At 41.7% G+C, this 24,394-nt stretch overlaps 2 protein-coding genes across 3 annotated transcripts in view; one reads left to right on the forward strand and one right to left on the reverse strand.

Annotated features, from left to right (window-relative positions):
• Window positions 1-19,613, reverse strand: LOC133651981 (potassium voltage-gated channel subfamily A member 1-like). The gene is made up of 5 exons (XM_062050270.1): window positions 19,591-19,613; window positions 4,636-4,849; window positions 4,536-4,570; window positions 3,768-4,462; window positions 1-879 (listed from the first exon to the last, which is right to left on the reverse strand). The coding sequence occupies exons 4-5, from the start codon at window positions 4,452-4,454 to the stop codon at window positions 1-3; spliced, it is 1,566 nt and encodes a 521-aa protein (XP_061906254.1). The 5' UTR covers window positions 4,455-4,462; window positions 4,536-4,570; window positions 4,636-4,849; window positions 19,591-19,613.
• Window positions 8,631-24,394, forward strand: part of bcat2 (branched chain amino-acid transaminase 2, mitochondrial) — a 25,950-nt gene continuing 10,186 nt past the window's right edge. Inside the window, exon 1 of one of the 2 annotated variants that reach the window (XM_062050272.1) lies at window positions 8,631-8,739. In XM_062050272.1, coding sequence (XP_061906256.1) covers window positions 8,668-8,739 — 72 coding nt within the window. In that variant the 5' untranslated portion in view covers window positions 8,631-8,667. Of the gene's footprint in view, window positions 8,740-19,922; window positions 20,125-24,394 lie in introns of those variants that run through there. The other variant, XM_062050273.1, reaches the window with a different exon arrangement.

The raw sequence follows: 24,394 nt of genomic DNA on the forward strand, positions 1-24,394 counted from the left end.
TCACACCTGAGTGACCAAAGGTTCTCTGAAGAGGAAGTTCTTCCCGCTCAGATCTCCCGCCGCTTTGCTGTTCCTTTCGTACAGCGGTGCGTGTTCTCCTGGGTCCTCAGGCCCCTCATCTCCCACCTCATCATCTTCTCCGCCGTCCTCCATGTCGTTTTCCCAGAGGGACGCGGGGACATGCTGGTACTCTGTGGTGTCCACTCGCTCCATCTCGCGGTGATAGAAGTAGCTGAAGTTGGACACGATGACGGGCACGGGCAGTGAGATGGTGAGCACCCCGGCGATGGCGCACATGGAGCCCACCAGCTTCCCGCCCACCGTTTCTGGGTACATGTCCCCGTAGCCGACCGTCGTCATGGACACTACGGCCCACCAGAAGGCCTCGGGGATGCTGGTGAACGCCGTGTCAGGGCGGTCCACCTCTGCAAAATAGACGGCACTGGAGAAGAGGATGACACCGATGAAGAGAAAGAAGATGAGCAAGGCGAGCTCACGCAGGCTGGCCTTCAGAGTCTGCCCTAGGATCTGGAGACCCTTTGAGTGGCGAGACAGCTTGAAGATCCTGAAGACCCTCACCAGCCGGATGACCCTGATGAGGGCCAGCGACACGGAGGGCTGCGTCCCTTTGTCCTTGGCCAGCTCCGTGCCCAGCGTGACGAAGTAGGGAATGATGGCGAAGAAGTCGATGGTGTTCATGACGTCCTTAAAGAAGTGCATCTTGTTGGGGCAGCAGGTGAAGCGTATGATGAACTCGAAGGAGAACCAGAAGATGCAGATGGTCTCCACGATGAAGAAGGGGTCTTGGAAGGGTGTAAAGGTCGGCAAGTTTGAGACGCTCTCATTGGCCACCGCTGGGTGAAGGATGCTGGTAAATCTCTGCAAGACAAAGACTCTGGTTTAAGAGAACTGCTGGGACACCAAGGAGTCAACTACAAAACCTGAAACACTACCGTCTTTCTCAGTGACGCTAAACACGTGGCTGTCCAGTGATTAGTCACGAGGTAAGTTATATATGGTATTTCTTAAAGGGTCCTTAAGATGCAAAACCAACTTTTCTTACATATTAGTACCTGCTTATGGGTATTTGGTATCTGAATTAAGTCCCGAAAATTTTAAATCAGACCATGGAGGCATTGCAGAGATTTTTATAAAACAATCTTGATTTCTTTCATATTTCCTCCAAACAGTTTGGAATGTTGTTTAAGTGTGATATTTTGTCTGGCGTCAGCGGAATATCCATATAAGGTAGAAATTTACCCAAACATAATTTGTGCGAGGCAGCCTATTTAATTTATTTAAATCCGGCTGTGTCACAGCAACATTGATGATGAAACCCAATGAAGGAAAATGCTCTGTTTGCTGTGACCAGCACAAGTCACTACATTAACTTTCAACCTCATCTAAAGTAAAAAGTGCCTTACTTTTATGATTTGTGGCAATGTGCTTTTAACTGTAAAGAAGTGGCTTCAAGTGTGTGCAAAGATTGGTCCTGCTACAGCCACAAATTTTCACAAAAAGATTAATTTTCCCACTACTGTTTATGGCAATGGAGGAGACAATGAAACGGTAAGCAATAACAGTAGGTTAAAAATATGTCAATCATACGTTAGCAATGTTAACTCTCGTTGTGCAGCTAGCTTAGCCTTCTACTGTAAGACATAGTGTCATCACCCTCCAGCCAAATAAAGACTGATTTTTCCCAAAAAATAATTTTCTTTAGTTCATTGTCTACTGTGTTTGGCAAAGGACCAGTTAGTGATATAATCCTTTAACACGTTTGCGATGTAGCTAGTAGTGTGGTTTACTGACTAGCGGACTTGAACCTTCTATTGAACAAGTGTTCAAAGCAGCAGTGCAGTGAAAGTATTAACGTGATATAGAGTAGAAAACATTTTATGGTCAATATACACATGTATACGTCCAGGATTTAGCATTGGAGAGAGAAAGACTTGTTGTTTTTTGGGGGGTTTTTAAGTTTAACCTTAGCCAGCAGAAATTTCTGACCGGCAAAAATTAGATGGCTGGTGGCGATCACCAGTGTCCATATTCCATACGGTCTTGTCAAAACAAAAACGACTACCAAGCATAGGTGCGAAGCGGGGACAATAGTGTAGTCAGCGGGTAAGGTCAGAGGTAAGGAGGGCTTCGTTTGCTTCCAACATCTCCGCCTCTCAAAACTAACCGTTTTTAGAAGCAGACAGAAATTGGCCTAATGAAAGGTCTTTACAGCAAAATCTATGCAAAATGTTGACTAAAGAACCATCATTGCATGTTATGTAGACCAAAATGAAGCGTAAATATCATGATCTGACCCCTTTAAGGGACTCCCATTTATGGTGGTTTTTGGTCATTGGGAATTTACCAAAGTCAAAACAAGGAGCTAAGTCGCTCTTCAGGACATTCAACATTTTACATCGATCGCAAGATACCAACATTTCTGGCTTCTCTACTTTCACTCCAGCACGTTAATTTTCCACGCAGACTTTCATTTCATTGCCTATATTTAAAAATATGGACTTGTGTTACTCCCCAGCTCTGGAAAGTGGTCTCAAGACAATTTGGCACAAGCAAGTTATGTCAAGTTACCAAAAGACTTTAGGGTTCTCGTTGCTCACTTTGTCACTTTTGTGTTTCTATTGCTTCACCTTGTCCTGACTTAGTACTTCACTGAGGGACATTTTAGGCTTTCCTGGCTCTGGTTAGGCAGATCTGACTCGGAACTTGGACGTCCTACTGCTCCTTTCCGCTGTGATGATCATCATCATCCCTCGTCTGCCAAATCATTTTTAAATCCCACCACAATGTCGGAAGGCTGCAAATTATAACCGCGGATGTCACAGATGCTGACATCATTGATAGAACGCTACAAATTCGACTTTCTGAATCCATGCTAGCAAAGCTGATTAGCTGTGTCATGTGTCCCAGTGCTGTTTTCCTCACGTATGAGTCAGTGTTTATTAATAAACATTTATATGTTGGTGGCTTGTCCTTTGCCTATATTTAGTAGTCCAGGTCTCAGAGGGGGTAACATAAGAGCATCTCATCTGCTTTCCTAGCCTTCATACTCTTGGCTCTGTCTCGTCCTCTGGAATATCTCCTCCATCTAAATGCGCCTCTTGGCTCGGACTTTTCTCCTATCTCCGTCTCCTCCGTCATACCTGTGCCGACTTGCCAACGTTTCTCTCAAGTAACCATATCTCCAACTTTCAAGAATGGAGGTTCTCTGGACTTTCTCTTATCGTTGAGTATGTTTTTGTATACTCAAAACGGACTTCCTGGTTATCTTATTCACCACCCACTAAACCAGAATGCAGATAGTGGCGATCCTTCAGAGGAGATAAACACCTGAAGCTCAGAATGTTTATGTTTGGTAAGAGGATACCTGTCAGCGCTTGTTGTCCCTCCATGTTAACCTCGTTACTTCCTAGCGGTGTTAAATCTTCACCTTATTTGCACCCTGTCACCTACCATTTGGTAAGGAATTGACATTCAAGCATCGTCCTTTCTTTACCACTTATCTTGTTCAGAGTTACAGGAGAGTCATCAGTGGACCTAACGTACATGTTGTTGGACTGTAAAAAGAAACTGGTGTAGCGAGAAGCATGTGGAGAACATGCAAACTCCACACAACCAAGCACTGAGCAGACACTGGTTCAAGTGTAGAACCTTCTTGCCTTGAAGCAGCTGCACTAACCACTGCACCAGTGTGCTCCACAAGTACTGTATAAGAATTACTATGTCTGCGACAAAACCATTTGACGCACCTCCCTCTGTTCCTTCTCGTTTCTGAACTCGGGCAGGGTCTCCAGACAGAAGATGAGGATGGAGATGATGATGACCATGACGCTGACGATGGCAATGATGCGAGCAGCGCTGGAAGACTCGGGGTACTCAAAGAGCATCCAGAGGCGGCGCTGCAGGTCACCGCTGGGAAGAGCTCTCTCCTCCTCCTTCGGGAAGCCTTCGTCCTCCTTGAAGCGGTCCAGAATTTCCTCCCCGAGCTCGTAAAAGCGCAGCTCATCCATAAAAATGTCCAAGGGCACGTTGGCTGGCCTCCGCAGTCTCCCGCCCGACTGGTAGAAGTAGAGGATGGCGTCGAAGCAGACCCGACTCCGGTCCAGGAAGAGCTCATTCCGGTCAGGGTCGAAGTAGCGGAGACGCTTGCGGGCGTTTCCCAGCAGAGATTCTGGGAACTGAGCGAGGGTGCGCAGCTGCGTCTCGTAACGCATCCCCGACACGTTGATGGCCAGGCGCTCGCTCAGGGCCCAGCCGCTCTGCAACGGTTGACGCCGCTTTCCCCGCTTCACGTTCCTGCTCGGGGCCACCACATTCCCGCTCTCCTTCTCCAGCTTGTTGTGCTCGTCTTTGGCCCGCTTGTCCTCGTCCTCGTCCGCAAGCTTGTCTTCAGGCTCGCCTCTTTCACTACCGCCTTCCTTGTTTGGATCCGCCATCTCTTAACCTTTAACCACCACAACAAATCATCAACCCAAAACTATGATTTTCTCCTCAATAGTCAAGAAAATATTTCCTACCTGAGTGACTCTTGCCGATGCGAATACTCACTTTTCTACAGTCAAGAACAAGAAACATTATCAGAACCACACCTGATCACAATGCCAACGATGTGTTTACCTGATTAGCGTGAGCGTCCGTCTGCTTAGGCTAATCACACTTTTTTCACCTCCATGTCCGCCACCACCTCCTCAGGGTGTCCTCACTCACCCGACCTTCTTCTTGGACTCCAACATGGTCACATCCAGTCTTTTCTGCCTCCTCGCTTTCCTCCCTCGCTCGTGAGAGGAAGTTCGAGGGGTCGAAGGTCAGCGTGGCTCCTTTGGGTGTTAATCTGCAAGTTAGACAGTTCAGCTTGTTTGTGGGTCCCTTCACGAGTCGCCCCCTCACTCTCTCTTTGCTTGCAGTGTCGACAGGAAACGCTGTCAGGCCGAAATTTAATCTTCCACCTTCTCCGAAGGCCAATAGTGCCACTGGAGCTTTTCCCGCTTTGCACCCCCCCGGCAACCCTTCCATACACACACTCACAAACATCGACCTGTGACCCCGCTGCTTTTCTTCAAAAACATACTGCACAAGTTAGCATGTCAACTTCATGACTCACCCAATGAAGGCCAAATTATTAAAATAAATCCTTATTATTACTGTTTATTTTAATGACACAATACACACTGTACTAATTATTTATTGTATTGTTTAAATTACATTAAGGAACTCTCTTTCTGAGAAGGTGATATATAAAATAAATATCAGTAACAAATTACAACTGGTTAAAAAACCTGCCAACACATTTGAACTATTTGTTTGTATTCACGGTACTCGATACTCATTTTGTTTAATTATAGATTTTGTTTATTGCTATTACTTTGTTTTCCATCGCCCCTATAGTTACCAAAAAGTAAAACATTTGTGAGCTATGTTTCACAAATAACTATTTTTATTGTATTGATTAGCTTTTTTTAATATTCAAATTTCCGTCCTCCTGTCACACTTGGCTGACGTCATTTGCTGTCTTTTGAGCGAGATATTGTAATAAACTTCTAGTCCACCAGAGGGCGACTTTGTCCATGGCGCAAAGAAGGATGGGCAATGGAAGTCAACTGGAGCAGTGGTCCCCAACCACCGGTCCGCGGACCGATTGGTACCGGGCCGCACAATAAATTATTATTATTATTATTTATTTTTATTTTTATTTATTTTTTATTAAATCAACATAAAAAACACAATATATACATTCTATATCAATATAGATCAATACAGTCTGCAGGGGTACAGTCCGTAAGCACACATGATTGTATTTCTTTATGAAAAAAAATAATAAAATCACCCCCCCCAAAATTTTCAAGCGTTGACCGGTCCGCAGCTACAAAAAGGTTGGGGACCACTGAACTGGAGGACTTGACCTTTATTTAGCCCACATTGGGGAAAACAAACATGACTACAATAAAAATGGAATGAACGTAAAAATATAAGAGTAGGAAAATAATAACACTATAAGAACACAAGGTAATGGACACCAGAAAATAAAGACACGCTGTGTTGCTGAAGGAGCTACTCCTCTTTGTCGGTAGAGGGTACTAGTACTTAAACATCATGCATGTCAACTGTTAGACTGCTTTTAATGATTGCTTATTTAGTATTAATGCTCAATAAAGAATAGCTAAGAAGGTATTTCAGTGAGTATAGAACAGGGCCGCACTCTACTAATTGGTATTGTAAGGATTCGTTGCCTGGATCATGTTGTATTTTACTTTGACTCCCTTAGTTCTGTTTTGAGCACCCCTGGGTTTGTGTTTTAGTTGCCATGAGAGCAGATTAGTTTCACCTGCCTCTGATTAGTGTTCGGGACGCTCACCTGCTGAGAGAACGCTAACGTTCCTAAGTATTTTTAGTGTTATATCTCGCCTTCTTACGACTTCTTGGATGGAATTTTGTAACTACGTAACATGTGCACGCGCATTAGCTTTGGGTGTTGCGATTTAGATAGTTTTAGCTATCGTTAAATGTTTATTCCATCATAACAGCAACGTGTTATTTTTGTTTGGGGCGGAAATAAGTGTTCTACATAAACTTGGCAATTGTGAAAAATATAGACAGTTTTAAAACAGATGTGTTCTGTTAAACCACTCTTGGTAACATAAGCAAGCCAATTGTGTTCTTGTTATATTTCTTGGTTTGAAACACGTAACTGTGAGCAAGTTGCAAAGTGTGAAGATGTGCAAAAGGAATGGAACAAATCTAGCGCTAGGATGAGACTTGCAAGACAGGTAAGGTTATCAGAGCTAAGTACCCCTTATTATAACCTATAAAAGCTGAAGGCACTTTGTTTTCCGGTTTCCTGTCCCTCACACAATCCAGCGTACGTTGGCGACGTGTAAAGACAACAACCCAGAGCCTCTGTAAGTATATGTCTTTGTGTTGATGCAACTGATTGAATATTGACATGAGTGTCTGACAAGTTCCTTCTCCCTTTTGATCAAACGTACACGCCGCCAGTGGACCGAGTCCAGGTTTTTGGAGTCAATTTGGTCACGGAGAAAGCAAATTCAAGTAAAAGGCTATTTTCCCTGTTAAAGTTAAAGTCCCAACGATAGTCACACACACACTAGGTGTGGTGAAATTTGTCCTCTGCATTTGACCCATCCCCATGTTCACCCCCTGGGAGGTGAGGGGAGCAGTGAGCAGCAGCGGTGGCCGTGCTCGGGAATCATTGGGTGATTTAACCCCCAATTCCAACCCTTGATGCTAAGTGCCAAACAGGGAGGCAATGGGTCCCATTTTTTGTAGTCTTTGGTATGACTCGGCCGGGGTTTGAACACACAACCTCACAGTATCAGGGCGGACTCTCTAACCACAAGGCCACTAAGCTGGTCAACAGGGCCACTAAGCTGGTCAACGGAGCCACTAAGCTGGTCGCTAGGCCACTAAGCTGGTCGCAAGGCCATTAAGCTGGTCGTAAGGCCACTAAACTGGTCACAATCTGTGGTGAGATCGGAGAAGACTGTCATCCTCAGAAAACTGACCGGTCGAAAAAAAGGTGAGCAGCAACAATTTTCATAAAATACCGCACTTTGGCTACTGTGAATTTACTGAGGAATTCAGTTGAATATGTTCTTGTTTCTACTAAATTTAACACAAAATGTTGTATTTTAACTGAGTTGAGCCTTGAATGTGGGATTTGTTTTCTTTAAGACAGGACAGGAAACCTAAGGATTCCACAAGTTGGGAACTTGTTGTAAAATTGGGGAAGCGCTCGATTGAGTCTACAGATCTCTTAATTGAAAATTGGATCCACGCGCATTGAGTCGGGAGTTTCCGATCTAGAATTTTAAAAGCTGCTATAATTTTGTATGTGAATCTATAAAACTGCTATAATCTCTGTGAGGAAAACTGTGCGAGTAGTTTCCTGTGGTTTCCTGCGGTGTGTTGAGGTCACAGCTCTGTGGGGACATTAGTATAGTGTCAACGGAAGGTATTTACGGAGAGGAAACGTTAGATTTGAGTTGTGAATTAACACCCAGAAAGTGGACCTCTGCGACCCGTCCTGTGAAGGTCTGCAGAGTGAATAACATTTTAACGATGTCTACATCTGATTAGAAGTTGAGAATTATTAAGGCAGTGTTGGGTGGATGCCATCCACAGCTCAGCAGTGAAAGGGTCTTAATAAATACCTGAGAAGCTGTTTAGACCTTTCATTAGCCCCAATTTTTTGCCAGTATGGAGTTGAAGTACCGTGGTATGAAAAGTGACTGCGCAACAGGTTATTTTTCTAACAAGTCAACTCAGAAGAACAAGGAGGAACAATTTCCCATGTGGATCAATAAAGTTTGTCTAAGTCTAAGTCTAAGAAGGTTGTAGCCTTGAGGTGCTGGCACGATTATATGGCGAATAAATGAACAACATTAGAGTGTGGTCCAGATGTTACTTCGGACCTGCCTCCACCTTACAACCCGCCCTGCCTCCACCTTACATCCCGACCTGAAAAACCTGCTCAGTGGCCCTGAAAAACCTGCTCAGGGGCCTGCTGCTCACCGCTCCCCTTCCCTCCCAGGGGGTGGAACAAGGGGATGGGTCAAATTCAGAGGGTAATTTCGCCACACCTAGTGTGTGCGTGACTATCATTGGTACTTTAACTTTAACTTTAAAAGGGTGATGGAGGATGTGCCGCTTGAGGAAATAAGTCAAGCTGACGTGGGTCAGGAAGCGACGGCTGCTCAACACGAGGTAGGTAGTATATGACGAGCGATTGAGGTTCAACCTAAAATAATGAGAAGGTAAAAGGCGTACGTTGCAAGTTATTGAAGCGAGGGAAGAAGAGATTAAGGGAGTGAGAGTGAGTGTCAATGAGCCTCGAGTTGCAGCGTAAAATAGGCTAAAAATCATCACAAAAACACCTGCGACAGAAACAGTCACTATTCACAGACAGCGACCTAAAGGCCTAATGAAATGACATTTTTTTATTTAAACGGGGGTATCAGATCCATTCTATGTGTCATACTTGATCATTTCGCGATATTGCCATATTTTTGCTGAAAGGATTTAGTAGAGAACATCGACGATAAAGTTCACAACTTTTGGTCGCTGATAAAAGAAAGCCTTGCCCCTACCGGAAGTAGCGTGACGTCACAAGCTGGAGTGCTGCTCACATTTCCCTATTGTTTACACCAGCAGGGAGAGAGATTCGGACCGAGAAAGCGACGATTACCCCATTAATTTGAGCCAGGATGAAAGATTCGTGGATGAGGAAAGTGAGAGTGAAGGACTAGAGGGCAGTGCAGGACGTATCTTTTTTCGCTCTGACCGTAACTTAGGTACAAGGGTTCATTGGATTCCACACTTTCTCCTTTTTCTATTGTGGATCACAGATTTGTATTTTAAACCACCTCGGATACTATATCCTCTTGAAAATGAGAGTCGAGAACGCGAAATGGACATTCACAGTGACTTTTATCTCCATGACAATACATTGGCGAAACACTTTCGCTACGGAGCTAACGTGATGTCATCGGGCTCAAATGCAGGTATAAACAAAAGAAATAAACCCCTGACTGGAAGGATAGACAGAAAATCAACAATACTATTAAACCCTGGACCTGTAACTACACGGTTAATGCTTTCCAGGCTGGCGAAGCTTAACAATGCTGTTGCTAACGACGCCATTGAAGCTAACTTAGCAACCGGACCTCACAGAGCTATGATAAAAACATTAGCGCTCCACCTACGCCAGCCAGCCCTCATCTGCTCATCAACACCCGTGCTCACCTGCGTTCCAGCGATCGACGGAAGGACGAAGGACTTCACCCGATCATCTGTGCGTTCGGCGGCTAGCGCGTCTGCTATCCAAGTAAGTCCTCCTGGTTGTGTTGCTACAGCCAGCCGCTAATACACCGATCCCACCTACAACTTTCTTCTTTGCAGTCTTCATTGTTCATTAAACAAATTGCAAAAGATTCACCAACACAGATGTCCAGAATACTGTGGAATTTTGAGATGAAAACAGAGCTTTTTGGTATTGGATTCAAAGGTGTACCAATACTTCCGTTTATCTAGTGACGTCACTCGCATACGTCATCATACAAAGACGTTTTCAACCGGAAGTTTAGCGGGAAATTTAAAATTGCACTTTATAAGTTAACCCGGCCGTATTGGCATGTGTTGCAATGTTAAGATTTCATCATTGATATATAAACTATCAGACTGCGTGCTCTGTAGTAGTGGGTTTAAGTAGGCCTTAAAGATTGTCGAAAATAATATTCATCTTTGACAGATTCTCATTATGCAGGAAGCAGTACACAACCCGGAGCAGAACCAAAACAAACACGTTTTCTTCCCCTACCCCGTCCACTACCGCTTTGGGCGATATTGATATTAGGATAAAATGGCTTCCTGATATTCACCAAGTGTCGGTGTCTTGGCTGCGGTGCTTTGAAAAGTGTACTTTTGGAGTGGAACTGGCGCTAGAAGATATGAGAGCAGTGTTGGGAGCCGCTACTTTGTACCATCGACAACACTGCGATAACACGTCAGCTGGGTGATGAGACCCCATTCAGGCCTCATCGACTCGACTGGGCCAGAGGTCTGAGAGATGAATACTCAACTGACTGGAGCACTCAGACAACCTCTAGATTTGTTCCGACTCCAGGTCAAACAGCTGATGAATTTATAGAGTCAGCCATTCAGGTGTGGGTGAACCAGACCGGTCTCCATCCTCATAAGTAGGAGATCACAAGCTTTATGTTCAAACTAGCTGTGATGTCAGGTCTTCCAAAGGAAGTGGTGTCTAAATGTCAGTCCTGGACAGTCCTGGATTTCAAGGTAACCCATGGAGGGAGTGGCGCTGCGCGATAGTCCACCATCTTCATCAATATAACAAAATGCAGGATAAAATTGAGTCGCAAAATAAATATGTATCTGCAGCCGCCATAAAATCGCAATTGAAAACTTTTAATATTACACCTAAACCCACAGAGACTGTTTAGTTAGACACACCTACACCTCAGGTCGCACAGAGGCTGTTTACGGCCCTTATCCGGACCCTCCCCCATGGCCACAGCAACACCGTCGTGTGCCACAAGTTTATGAATACGTTCAGGACTCGTTTGAGCCGAGATTTGCACCCTAAAGAGAACGTAGATGACGGGGCAGGGGGATAGAGCAGGGAATACCCAGGAAGTCAAACTGGAATGCCCACACCTGACTGAGGTGTTTTGATCGCCTCCCTCCACCACGGGCAGCAGCCTGCTTTCAAGTTCCACCTAACGCAAGTTTTGCTCCCAAATACCCGACGTGGGTTCAAGAATAGGGGTGCCCTCTCACCCCTGGGGCTAAAACACCTAAGTCCTTCCTGGATGTCATGATCGGGGCAAAGGTGACCGAAATGCTGGTGCGACATTTGGGCCGATGCACTCTCTGATGTTCAAACTGGTGGGAGAGTCAAGGACTTCTCAAATGAACTCTTTCACAAAACCACAGACTGTTGAAATAGTGGGACAAAGACTTTATCATGACCATGGTCATGACCGAAAGAATAAGATCGCGTATACAAGCGGCGGAAATTAGTTTTCTCAGAAGGGTGGTTAGCATCTCCCTTAGAGATAGGGTGAGTTCAGTCACCCGAGAGAGACTCGGAGTAGAGCCGCTGCGCCTTCGCTTGGAAAGGAGCCAGCTTAGGTGGTTCGGGCATCTCGTGTGGATGCCTCACGAGCGTCTTCCTTGGGAGGTCCTCGTTGCACGTCCCACTGGGAGGAGACCTCAGGGCAGGCTAAGGACCAGATGGGGGGATTACATCTCCTCTCTGGCCTGTGAACGCTTCGGGATCCCCCAGGAGGAAGTTGCTATTGTTGCTCTGGAGAGGAAAGACTGGGGGTCTCTGCTGGAGCTGTTGTCCCCGCGAACCCATTCCGGATAAGCGGTTGAAGATGGATGGATGGAGACTTTATCATCGGTATTTGTCTTGTGTCGAATGTTGGGTCGACTCTCCATGTCTCCTTTTTTGTTCCAACTACATGGCTTTGCTATCCACATCTGATAAACTGTGTGACACAGCTGACATTTACCTGGGTCTGCTCACCCCCGGATCTACTCTCTGGGTTCTTTTGCTCCTCCACCTGACCCTCTCCACGCCACTATCAATTATTCAAGAGAACCTGATTTAATCTCGTTCAAACATAAAGGATGACACAACTTTGTAAATTAGTACCTTAGACATTTTTGTGGCACGTGAAGGCGTTACTCTTACTCCGGAACAACTTACTGACGCGATACCGCATGTTTTGTTGGCTGTTGATACTGAGGGCAAGGCTCGCAGCTTAGGTTCCATGGTATAAAGACTCTCTGAGTGCACAAATCGGGTACTGACATCCGTTCCAAACGGGATTTTCTCACCTTTTCATTGAGCTGACCGTATCACATCCACAGCAACGTAGACACACGTGTCTACGTCAATGCAGGTAACAAACAGAACTCTCATATGCTAAGAAAATGCTAACCTCACTGCCGACAACATTATGGTCCCAGTGACCCTTCGACGTGCCTCCTCCTGATTTTGTCCTCTGTTAACCGCAATATAACAACAAACGCCAACGCAAGCAGGTTTAAAAGACACAACTGAAGGCTTGCTATCTTCAGGTGTTATTGAAGACTCCACGTCTCCATGGAACACTCCCCTACTCCCTGTACCGAAATCCGACTGAAAATCCTACCATAAAAACATTACTGTCACTCCTGTATCTCCTGTGCCAAGTCTTTTCACCGCACTTAGCCTACAGTATTGGATTCCTCTCCTAAGTGGTTCTCGGTTTTTGACTTAGCGAAGCGCCTTTTTTAGAATACCTTTGCTTTCGGATCTGCGTAAAGCCTTTGCTTTTACCTACCAGGGACATAAATACCATTATACTAGGATGCCCTAGGGCAGGGGTGTCAAACTCATCTTAGCTCAGGGGCCACTTGGAGGAATATCCATTCCCAAGTGGGCCAGACTGGTAAACTCATGGCATGATAACTTCAAAATAAAGACAACTTCAGATTGTTTCTTTGTTTAAAAATAGAATAAGCACATTCTGAAAATGTGCAAATCATAATGTTTTTTTTTACACTTAAATGTTTCGGTTATAGGTATTCTATCTTCATTTGTCTTTATTTATACGTTCTATATAAAGGATGTAAAAATGTCCATCAGTCAAATGGGTGGGATTGCATCTGGCAGAGCTTTAGAATGCTCATATTGGTGTTAATTTTTAATCTATCAGAAGATGAAATTAATAATAATAATAATAATAATAATAATAATAATGCCAATATCAAATTACAGGATGTTATTAATGTAATTTACTCATTTTCCTCAACTGATGTATTTGTGGGAAATTAGCCGTAACTATCCATCCATCCATTTTCTACCGCTTGTCCCGTAACTATTCTAATTAAAAAAGACTTGGTACTTTTCTTTCTTTTATTTCGTGCTCACACAACATGCACACTTATTCAATGTGTACGTCTGTAAGCCATACAACTAGTTCTCAAATATAATGCGGTGTCGGAGGTGCGCACCACCACGCAGTCAAAGTCAAATTTGAAGTCATTACAAATGGACAACTTTACAAGAATGCGGCTGGCGAGTCTACTCCAGTACCGTCACATATCCAGTACCGTCACAACAACGTAACACAATGAAGTCCAGTTTTTCTTTAAACATTATCCGATTCGAATCGAGCTGTCACCGTAACGTTAAACATTGAATTATACAGACGTAAGGAATGTTGGTTGTCGCTTGAATGAAGTTGACATGAAACACTGTCGGTATAATGTCGTCATGTCAGTCAGGTTGTGTTCACAGACATAATCCATGCCATGTCACTGATAACAATATGGACACAGATTTCCCCTGGAGCATTGATTCTCAAACTGTGGTACGTGGGCTCCATATAGTGGTACGCCAAATAATTTCTTGATTAAAGTACAGGGTTTATTATTCAAACACAGTGCTACTGTTTAAGCTGTGTGTCATGTTACAGTGGCCAAAATGTTACGTACGGCGGGTGAAGGAGACGACACCACGGCAGGAATCAGTTCAATAGCCTTTATTCTGCTATTGATGAGTGTGTGGGATGTGTATGCTACTCTAAGTGTGAAGTGCAAGGCGATGTGTAGAATTGATAATGTAAATGGTACCAGAGTTGGTTGTCAGTGCGTGTTGGATGAATCCTTTGTAAGACCAGAGGGGCAAGGCGAGAAGGCAGTCCGTGGGCAAGCTGGAGAGAAGCAACGAGGTCCGTGTCCAAGCAGGGGTCGAGGATCGAGGGAGGCAGTCCGAAATCCAGGGAGGAGTCGAGGCACACAGCTCGATCACGGGAAACAGGAAGGGAACTTTGGAGGCTGTCGCCAAAACCAACATTCTTTTGTTAGCCACTTGCTCCGTGGTGTGCAATGTCCCGTTTATTAGCTGTTCATGCTGCCCCCATGAGGATGGCATGTAACACTGCAGAAGTCACCACGGTGACAGAAGGTCCGTAACAGAAACCTGGACATGTCTCGAAGGACCTCCTGAGTAGGTGGAGAAGACTTTAGCCCTTGTATAAGGTGTTGGATGTCCAGTCCACTTGGTGTAAGTGTCCCGATCTGAAATTGTTTTGGATGTTGGTCCAAAAGAACAAGTATGGGATGATATGTGCTTGCGTGTAAAATGAGTGATATCATGTGCGATACAAGCAGTCCTGCAGCGTGTTTACAAATATGGACAGCCAGTTAACATCTAAATGTCCTCCAGTAAGCACACAATTTCTTCTATTTTACTAAAGTAATTTACAAAAGGTAAACATGCTAGGCTGTAGGCTATTAGGAGCTAGCAGCTACCCAACAGCTAAGCACACAATAGCACACAACCTAAACATACATAATAATCATTGAACAATATAGCAGTGTAAAACAGCCCATTTGTCAATATTAACAAGTATCAACATATACCAAGTCTCCAGAACAGAAGCGAATTAGAACGTCTCCAGAAACAAATGTGTTTGCATCATTCAAATTACTGCGTCATGAGCTATTAATGCGTAACTGTGCCAGATTGCATGATTCGATTCTCAAATCAATACTTTTTTTAATAACATGGGGTGCCAGTTCTATGATTAACTACATTCCTCTGTGAAATAGATAACAGCTCTGCTAAATTTCTGCAATACTTAGAAGACATTTCAAACTACTTCCTTAACGTAAATGACCGCCATAGCCACAACACCAGGGGGAGCTCCACTAACCACGTTAAACCCAGATTCCGAACTAACAAAGGTCTTAACGCATTCTCTTTCTATGCCACATCAATGTGGAATGCGCTCTTAACAGGTGTAAAAGAAAGGACATCTCTATCCTCCTTCAAAACAACAATAAAAGTACACCTCCAGGCAACTTCAACCCTAAACTAACACCCTCCCCGGATTGTAAATAATCAAATGTAAATAATCAAATGTAGATACTTTTTCTTATGCTTTCTGATCTCTCTCTCTCTTTCTATGTCCACTACTTGCTGTACATATCCTACCAAGTCAGACCTACACTGTTTCAATGTCCATTTCTCTGTTCTCAATTGTTGATGACTGAAGTGATGATAACAACCAAACCTAACCCCCCTCCACATCCCACACCCCGGATTGTAAATAATGTAAATAATTGAATGTATATACCCTGATGATTATCTTGTGTGATGACTGTATTATGATGATAGTATATATCTGATAGTATATATCTGTATCATGAATCAATTTAAGTGGACCCCGACTTAAACAAGTTGAAAAACCTATTCGGGTGTTACCATTTAGTGGTCAATTGTATGGAATATGTACTTCACTGTGCAACCTACTAATAAAAGTCTCAAAAAGACACTTGGTTTTGTTTAATAAAATTCTACCCAAAACATTTAATAAAGTCAAATACAAATAAGGCAACAAGAGAAGTATCCAACACTTCTCTTTTCCAAAGTAAATCTGTACAGCAGATATAGATCATCAACATCAACAATATGATTTGCCTGAGAGGCTGGACAAGACATTAAAAAAAAAATGTTTATTTGATTTTTTTTAATTGATTAGGAATCGTTAAAAATAAGGATTGCGGTTCATTTGAAAATCGCCTTTTTTTTTGTACAACCCTATTGCACAAACTCTCCAAATGCTCTAAATATAGACGCAAAATAATTTCAGTCTTGATTAATCACATTGCGAGTGCTAGATGATATTTGTTGCATCTCCCCTTCCCAGACTTTGTGGTTTGGTGTTCCTCTTCCTTCATAAAAAAACAAACATGTTTGCACCGTGGGTGGATCATACAGACAATGTTCTTTCATTCTCACGAATGGAAAGTTTTGAACACCCCTCCCCACATGGAAACAGCCACCTTGTCAAAGTGTCAGCAGCTCATAATTGTTCTCTGAATGGCAGTCGCTGAACAAGATAGGCGTGTAACACAACACATTTGTCACGACGCTGCGACTGCTGTGCTTCTTCCAGCGTGAAGAATGAAGTGCAAGCTGAGACCTGCAGACTCTTATCTTCAACTACTTGTCTGCCGCTCTTATTTGCAAACGCAGGTCATGAGAATGAGCGAGCCAGCAGACACAATTTAGCATTCACCAGTGAAGAAACACACCACACTTTCATGAATATGCAGAATATATGCTAATTTTCAGAACGCCCACAATTGTGTTATGAGTCTGACTATTCTGGCTTATCTTTTTTTATTTTTTTAAACACTTTTTTATTGAGTTTTCATAGCAAATACATGCTACGGGAATGCGATCAAACAGCTAATGTTTTTCTTGTTGCCCCCAAAACAAAACACTCACAAAATATAGCAAAAAAATAATAATTCTATAAATAAAACAAATTATAAAATCAATGATGAAATAAGGGGTAGTAAATAAAAATAAGTAGATACAAACAGCTGTTTTTATTTTCCCCAAAAAACAAAAAACCCACAAAATATAACAAAAAAATTCGAAAATAAATGAATAAAATGTGGTAAAATAAATAAATAAAAATAATTAAATACAAACAGCTGTTTTCATTTCCCCCCTAATTTCCCCCCAAAACAAAACACCCACAAAATATTAGAAAAAAATTATCAAAGAAATAATTTTTAAAATAAATAAAATGAAGGAAAATAAATAAATACAAATAAGTAGATACAAACGGATGTTTTAATTTCCCCCCCCAAAAAAACACCCACAAAATACAACAAAAAAATTATAAAATAAAATAAAATTTAAAAAAAGTTATAAAATGAGGGAAAGTAATAAGTAAATACAAACAGCTGTTTTCATTTTTCCCTCATTTCCCTCCCAAAACGAAACACCCTCAAAATATAACAAAAAAATGATCAAATAAATAATTTCAAAAATTCATAAAATGAAGGAAAATAAATAAAAATAAGTAGATACTAATGGCTGTTTTCATTCCCCCCCCCCAAAAAACGACCCACAAAATACAACGAAAAAATTATAAAATAAAAATAAATTTTAAAAAAGTTATAAAATGAGGGAAAATAAATAAATAAAAATAAGTACATACAAACAGCTGTTTTCATTTTTCCCTCATTTCCCCCATAACAAAACACACACATAATGTAACAAAAAAATATAAAATAAATACATTTTAAAAAATGAAATAAATTAAAATAAATAGATACAAATAGCTGTTTTCAGTTCCCCCAAAACAAAAACACACACAAAATATAACCAAAAAAATACAAAATAAATACATATAATAGATAAAAAAAATAAATTAAATAAGGTAACAAATGTAAATAAAAATAAGTAGATACAAAAAGCTGTTTTCATTCCACCCTGCCCCCCAAAACAAAACACCCACAAAAATACAAAAACAAATAAAATAAGGGAAAATAAATAAATACAAATAAGTAGATACAAAATAAATCGATTTAAACAAACCAAAATGACAACAATAAAGACATCAATAAATGGGTACAGAATAGATAAACAATGACACAAAGCCACAGACAACTGCACTCAGAGCAAATAACAAAAAGTGTATTATCTAAGTACATGACATTTCAGTCACGACAAAATTGAAGATCAGTTTCTTTTACACATTTAAGGAAAGTGGCCCCATACTTCTTGAAATGTTGCAGAGCAGCCAATCATTGTCAGCCTAATATTTTCCAGTTTGAGACAATAAAGAACCTCTCTAATCCAGCGAGTGTGGACCCCGACTTAAACAAGTTGAAAAACTTATTTGGGTGTTACCATTTCGTGGTCAATTGTACGGAATATGTTCTTCACTGTGCAACCTACTAACAAAAGTCTCAATCAATCAATCAATCAGGGGGCGCTGTTGCCTTCCAATTGAACACAATGAGTCTCCCAGCCAACAGAGTAGTGAAAGCTACAAAATTATTTGTTTTAACTTCATATTTTTTTTACATTAAAACACTTCCATGTGGTCTACATAACATGTTATGGTGGTTCTTCGCTCAAAATGTTGCAAAAATTATGTTTTACAGACCATCTTCAAGCCGCTTTCTGATGCGGCCTTTTGCCGGCAGTCTTATTTACATGCCTCCACTTTGACAGGGTCTTCTCCATGCTCACCTTGTTGTTGTTTTTTGTTTTAGTTTTCTTGGAGTCTACTGACAGATATAAGTCAGAGCTATATGCTACTTTGTATTAGAAATGGCAACAGCGGAGAATGCATGTGCATTATAAAATATAACATATATGTAAACTTTACATATATACAGTATATAATATATACTGATTAGGGATGTCCGATAATGGCTTTTTGCCGATATCCAATATTCCGATATTGTCCAACTCTTTAATTACCGATACCGATATCAACCGATATCAACCGATACAGATATCAATCGATACCGATATATACAGTCGTGGAATTAACACATTATTATGCCTAATTTGGACAACCAGATATGGTGAAGATAAGGTCCTTTTTTTAAAAATGTATAAAATAAAATAAGATAGATAAATTAAAAACATTTTCTTGAATAAAAAATAAAGTAAAACAATATAAAAACAGTTACATAGAAACTAGTAATTAATGAAAATGAGTAAAATTAACTGTTAAAGGTTAGTACTATTAGTGGACCAGCAGCACGCACAATCATGTGTGCTTACGGACTGTATCCCTTGCAGACTGTATTGATATATATTGATATATAATGTAGGAACCAGAATATTAATAACAGAAAGAAACAACCCTTTTGTGTGAATGAGTGTGAATGAGTGTAAATGGGGGAGGGAGGTTTTTTGGGTTGGTGCACTAATTGTAAGTATATATTGTGTTTTTTATGTTGATTTAATTAAGAAAAATAAAAACAAAAACCGATACCGATAATAATAAAAAAACGATACCGATAATTTCCGATATTACATTTTAAAGCATTTATCGGCCGATAATATCGGCAGGCCGATATTATCGAACATCTCTAATACTGATATATTATATTATTGTATTATATTTTATATAATATATACAATATATAACAAATTCCACCTGCAGCAAAAATAAAAAAATAAAATAAAAAAGCGCTTTATAAATAAAATGTACTTACTTACAATTGTGTAACATTGACTTCCTGTTCCAAACAAACAAACAATTACCATGCGGTCACATATTGACCCCAGGGTACTACAAAGTACCCAATTTGCATACTTAATATTTCATATGTAAACAGTTTTTTGTCAATAATAGTTAATAAGATTCGAAAATAAGTACTTAAAGTGCTATTGTTAGAAAAAAGTCGTATAGTTTGACCTGTTTGACCAGTTTTGTGTGTACCTCCCTCTCGTCAGCCAATCCGCGTTGAGCGGATTAGCTGGCAGCAGCCAATCAAAAGTCGCTGTCAAGTTACGCCTTCGTATTCGACGACATTGAAACTTATTTTCATAAGTTCATAAAAAAGTACGACCGCTTTCTATTTTCACACTGACGCTGTGATTAACGTTCCGTGAATAAACCCTAAAGTATTAACTCCAGCATAAACCTTTGTTTGTTTTGACTTTTCAAAGCGGAACACAAGCGTGTTTGTTTCCGCCCGAGCCAATAACCAGTGAGCACCGCAGCGGACATGGCAGCCCTCCGGTCGGTGAGTCCAAAGACGAACGTCGTCGTCGTCTGTTTACCTGCCGGGTTAATGTTTGACTTTAACGCGCCGATAAACGAGCGAGTGAAGATAAGAAGAGATAAGATGCGTTTAGACGAGCCCGCTTCCCGCCAAAGCACCGCGAGCTACAACAAAGGACACCAGACCAAACCTCCATGACAAACCTGCCAATTAACATCTCTCCGCTTTCAAGACAAACGACTACGATTTTTATAAACAAACGAAGGATCGAGTGTAAATATCCGCGAGTCAGTCTTTAATTTGGCATATTTAGTTACTTATGTGTAAAATGAAACAAGGGTACTGAAATGTCATTTTAAAGTGACCTGAAGCGTCACCGCCCACCAAATTCCATCCGATTATCGTATTAAAGGTTTATGAAGGAATTAATCTACAATGGTGTTTTTATAAAGGGTATATTATCAGTCACTTGCCGACAACAGTTTTCGCTTTTGACGTACTAGGTTGGTAAAATGTGAGTCCTGGGTCTAAATTAATAATTTTTTATTTCCCTGAGTATGCTGGTAAATTAGCATTTTTAGCCTTCGCTGTCTTGCCTTTTATAACATTACACTTGCGTTGTTACAGTAGGTTCTTTTATTAGAATGACTGCAACAGACGCATATATTGCATCATTTTGTTTCATTCCACACACTAGAGCAGTGTTTTTGTACATTTTCTGAGCTAAGGCACATTTTTTCCATTGAAAAAAATCCGTGTGCCAAACTTGTCACTTATTAGTTCACTTATTAGCAATCTAAGCTTAATAATACAACAAAATAAAGCTTATTGTCTTTTTCTTCCTTTTATTCCCGCTCTTACTTTTTCCACTTCCAGGTGTCCAACACACAACACATGTCATCATATCCTGTGTCCCCCGCCCTTAAGTTCCCCTTACAATGGTTCCGGTTTGATTGATTGATTAAAACTTTTATTAGTAGATTGCACAGTGAAGTACATATTCCGTACAATTGACCACTAAATGGTAACACCCGAATAAGTTTTTTAACTTGTTTAAGATCGGGGTCCACTTAAATTGATTCATGATACAGATATATACTAACATCATAATACAGTCATCACACAAGATAATCATCAGAGTATATACTTTGAATTATTTACATTATTTACAATCCGGGGTGTCGGATATGGAGGGGGGTGGGTTAGGTTTGGTTGGTATCAACACTTCAGTCATCAACACAGAACTTGCACCTGGCTCGCTGACAACAAGCTATCCATACACTTGGGTAAAACGGAATCCATCCTGTTTGGGTCCCACATCAACCTTAAGAAAGTCAATGACTTCACTATAAAAGTGGGGGACATTGTTATCACCAGGAAAGATGAGGTCACCTACCTAGGTTCCATTCTAGAGGCTAACCTTTCCTGTGATAAAATGGCAACCAAGGTAATCAAAAGGTTAACCAACGAACGAGATTTCTCTACAGAATCTCCTCTCTGGTCAACAAAAGCACCATGAGGATTCTGGCGGGAACTCTCGTTCAACCCTTTTTCGATTACGCATACACCTCCTGGTACCCTAGCACCTCCAAAACCCTCAAATCTAAACTCCAAACATCCCAGAACAAGCTAGTCAGGTTACTTCTAGACCTCCACCCCAGATCCCACCTCACCCCTACCCACTTCTCCAAAGTGGGCTGGCTCAAGGTGGAGGACAGAGTAAAACAACTTGCACTGAGCCTAGTCTATAAAATCCACTACACCTCCCTGGTACCGAAGTACATGTCAAACTACTTCCTTAACGTAAATGACCGCCATAACCCCACTACACCTCCCTGGTACTGAAGTACATGTCAAACTACTTCCTTAACGTAAATGACCGCCATAACCACAACACCAGGGGGAGCTCCACTAACCACGTTAAACCCAGATTCCGAACTAACAAAGGTCTTAACTCATTCTCTTTCTATGCCACATCAATGTGGAATGCGCTCCCAACAGGTATAAAAGAAAGGGCATCTCTATCCTCCTTCAAAACTGCAATAAAAGTTCACCTCCAGGCAGCTACAACCCTAAACTAACACCCTCCCCGGATTGCTAATAATCAAATGTAAACAATCAAATGCAGATACTTTTTCTTATGCCTTCTGATCTCTCTCTCTCTCTCTCTCTCTCTCTCTCTCTCTCTCTCTCTCTCTCTCTCTCTCTCTCTCTCTCTCTCTCTCTCTCTCTCTACTACTTGCTGTCCATATCCTACTCCCCCCCCCTCCACACCCCTGATTGTAAATAATTCAATGTGATTATCTTGTGTGATGACTGTATTATGATGATAGTATATATGATAGTATATATCTGTATCATGAATCAATTTAAGTGGACCCCGACTTAAACAAGTTGAAAAACTTATTCGGGTGTTACCATTTAGTGGTCAATTGTACGGAATATGTAATTCACTGTGCAACCTACTAATAAAAGTCTCAATCAATCAAAAAAACAATCAGCATCAACAATTGCATCATCAGAGAAATGGACATTGAAACAGTGTAGGACTGACTTGGTAGGATATGTACAGCAAGTAGTGGACATAGAGAGAGATCAGAAAGTATAACAAAAAGTGTCTACATTTGATTATTTACAATCCGAAGAGGTATTATGTGGAAGGGAGGGTGTTAGTTTAGCGTTGTAGTTGCCTGGAGGTGTTCTTTTAGTTTTGATTATTTACATTTGATTATTTACAATCCGAAGAGGTATTATGTGGAAGGGAGGGTGTTAGTCTAGGGTTGTAGTTGCCTGGAGGTGTTCTTTTAGTGCGGTTTTGAAGGAGGTGTTGTCCTGTGACCCGAGTAACCAATACAGGACGGACACCACCAGCAGAAAATGTTAAAAAGGAAACTCAATAGCCTATATTGACGATATGAAGTCGTTCTCATCAAATACCTGACGCAATTGTTCGATATGACTTCAAATCATAACAGTCATTAATTCTCCTGTCTCAAAGTAGGCTTACAAAGCAATGAGCTACCTGCTGTCACCTACTGGTACGGAGGAGTATTACATGGTTACTCTGCTGATCTCCAGACAGCACAGACACTCTACAACGGTACATTGATTGCGGATTCTAATTATTGGTTTGCAAAAAAAACATTTTTCCGACCAAGTAAGGGATATTGCATGATTTCCCCCGGCACATCGAACAATATCTCACGGTACACTAGTGTGCCGCGGCACAGCGGTTGAAAAACACTGCAGTAATGAATCAAATAACGTCTGCGGTCAACACGCTGTTACACGCACGCTACATACACACTCTGGACTAAATGTTAATGTAACAGCAAATATTACAGTCAACATTGCAACTGTTAACAATACACACATACTGACATACAGCATATAGAAAAACAAGCATGGGATATGTGCTTGCATGTAAAATGTGTGATATCACGTGCGATGCAAGCAGTCCCGCAGCGTGTTCACTTGTGTGTGATATCACGTGCGACGCAAGCAGCCCGCAGCGTGTTAACTTGTGTGATATCATGTGCGATGCAAGCAGTCCCGCAGCGTGTTCACTTGTGTGATATCATGTGTGATGCAAGCAGTCCCGCAGGGAGTTTACTTGAGTGTGATATCATGTGTGATGCAAGCAGTCCTGCAGCGTGTTCACTTGTGTGTGATATCATGTGCGATGCAAGCAGTCCTGCAGCGTGTTTACTTGTGTGATATCATGTGCAATGCGAGCAGTCCTGCAGCGTGTTTACTTGTGTGATATCACATGCGACGCAAGCAGTCCTGCAGCGTGTTCTCTTGTGTGATATCATGTGCGATGCAGGGAGTCCTGCAGCGTGTTCACTTGTGTGTGATATCATGTGCGATGCAAGCAGTCCCGCAGGGAGTTTACTTGAGTGTGATACCATGTGCGATGCAAGCAGTCCCGCAGCGTGTTCACTTGTGTGTGATATCATGTGCGATGCAAGCAGTCCCGCAGGGAGTTTACTTGAGTGTGATATCATGTGCGATACAAGCAGTCCTGCAGCATGTTGTACGAAGATTGACAGCTAGTTAACGTCTAAATGTCCTCCAATAAGCACACAATTTTATTCTTTTTTAGTCAAGTCTTGCAAGTGCTTGCATGTAAAATGTGTGACATCAAGTGCGATACAAGCAGTCCCGCAGGGAGATTACTTGAGCGTAGGGGTGTAACGGTACACAAAAATTTCGGTTCAGTACGTACCTCGGTTTAGAAGTCACGGTTCGGTTCATTTTCGGTACAGTAAGAAAACAACAAAATATACAT

This window comes from Entelurus aequoreus, linkage group LG06 (genome assembly GCF_033978785.1).
Source record: "Entelurus aequoreus isolate RoL-2023_Sb linkage group LG06, RoL_Eaeq_v1.1, whole genome shotgun sequence".
NCBI classification, from domain to species: Eukaryota; Metazoa; Chordata; class Actinopteri; order Syngnathiformes; family Syngnathidae; genus Entelurus; species Entelurus aequoreus.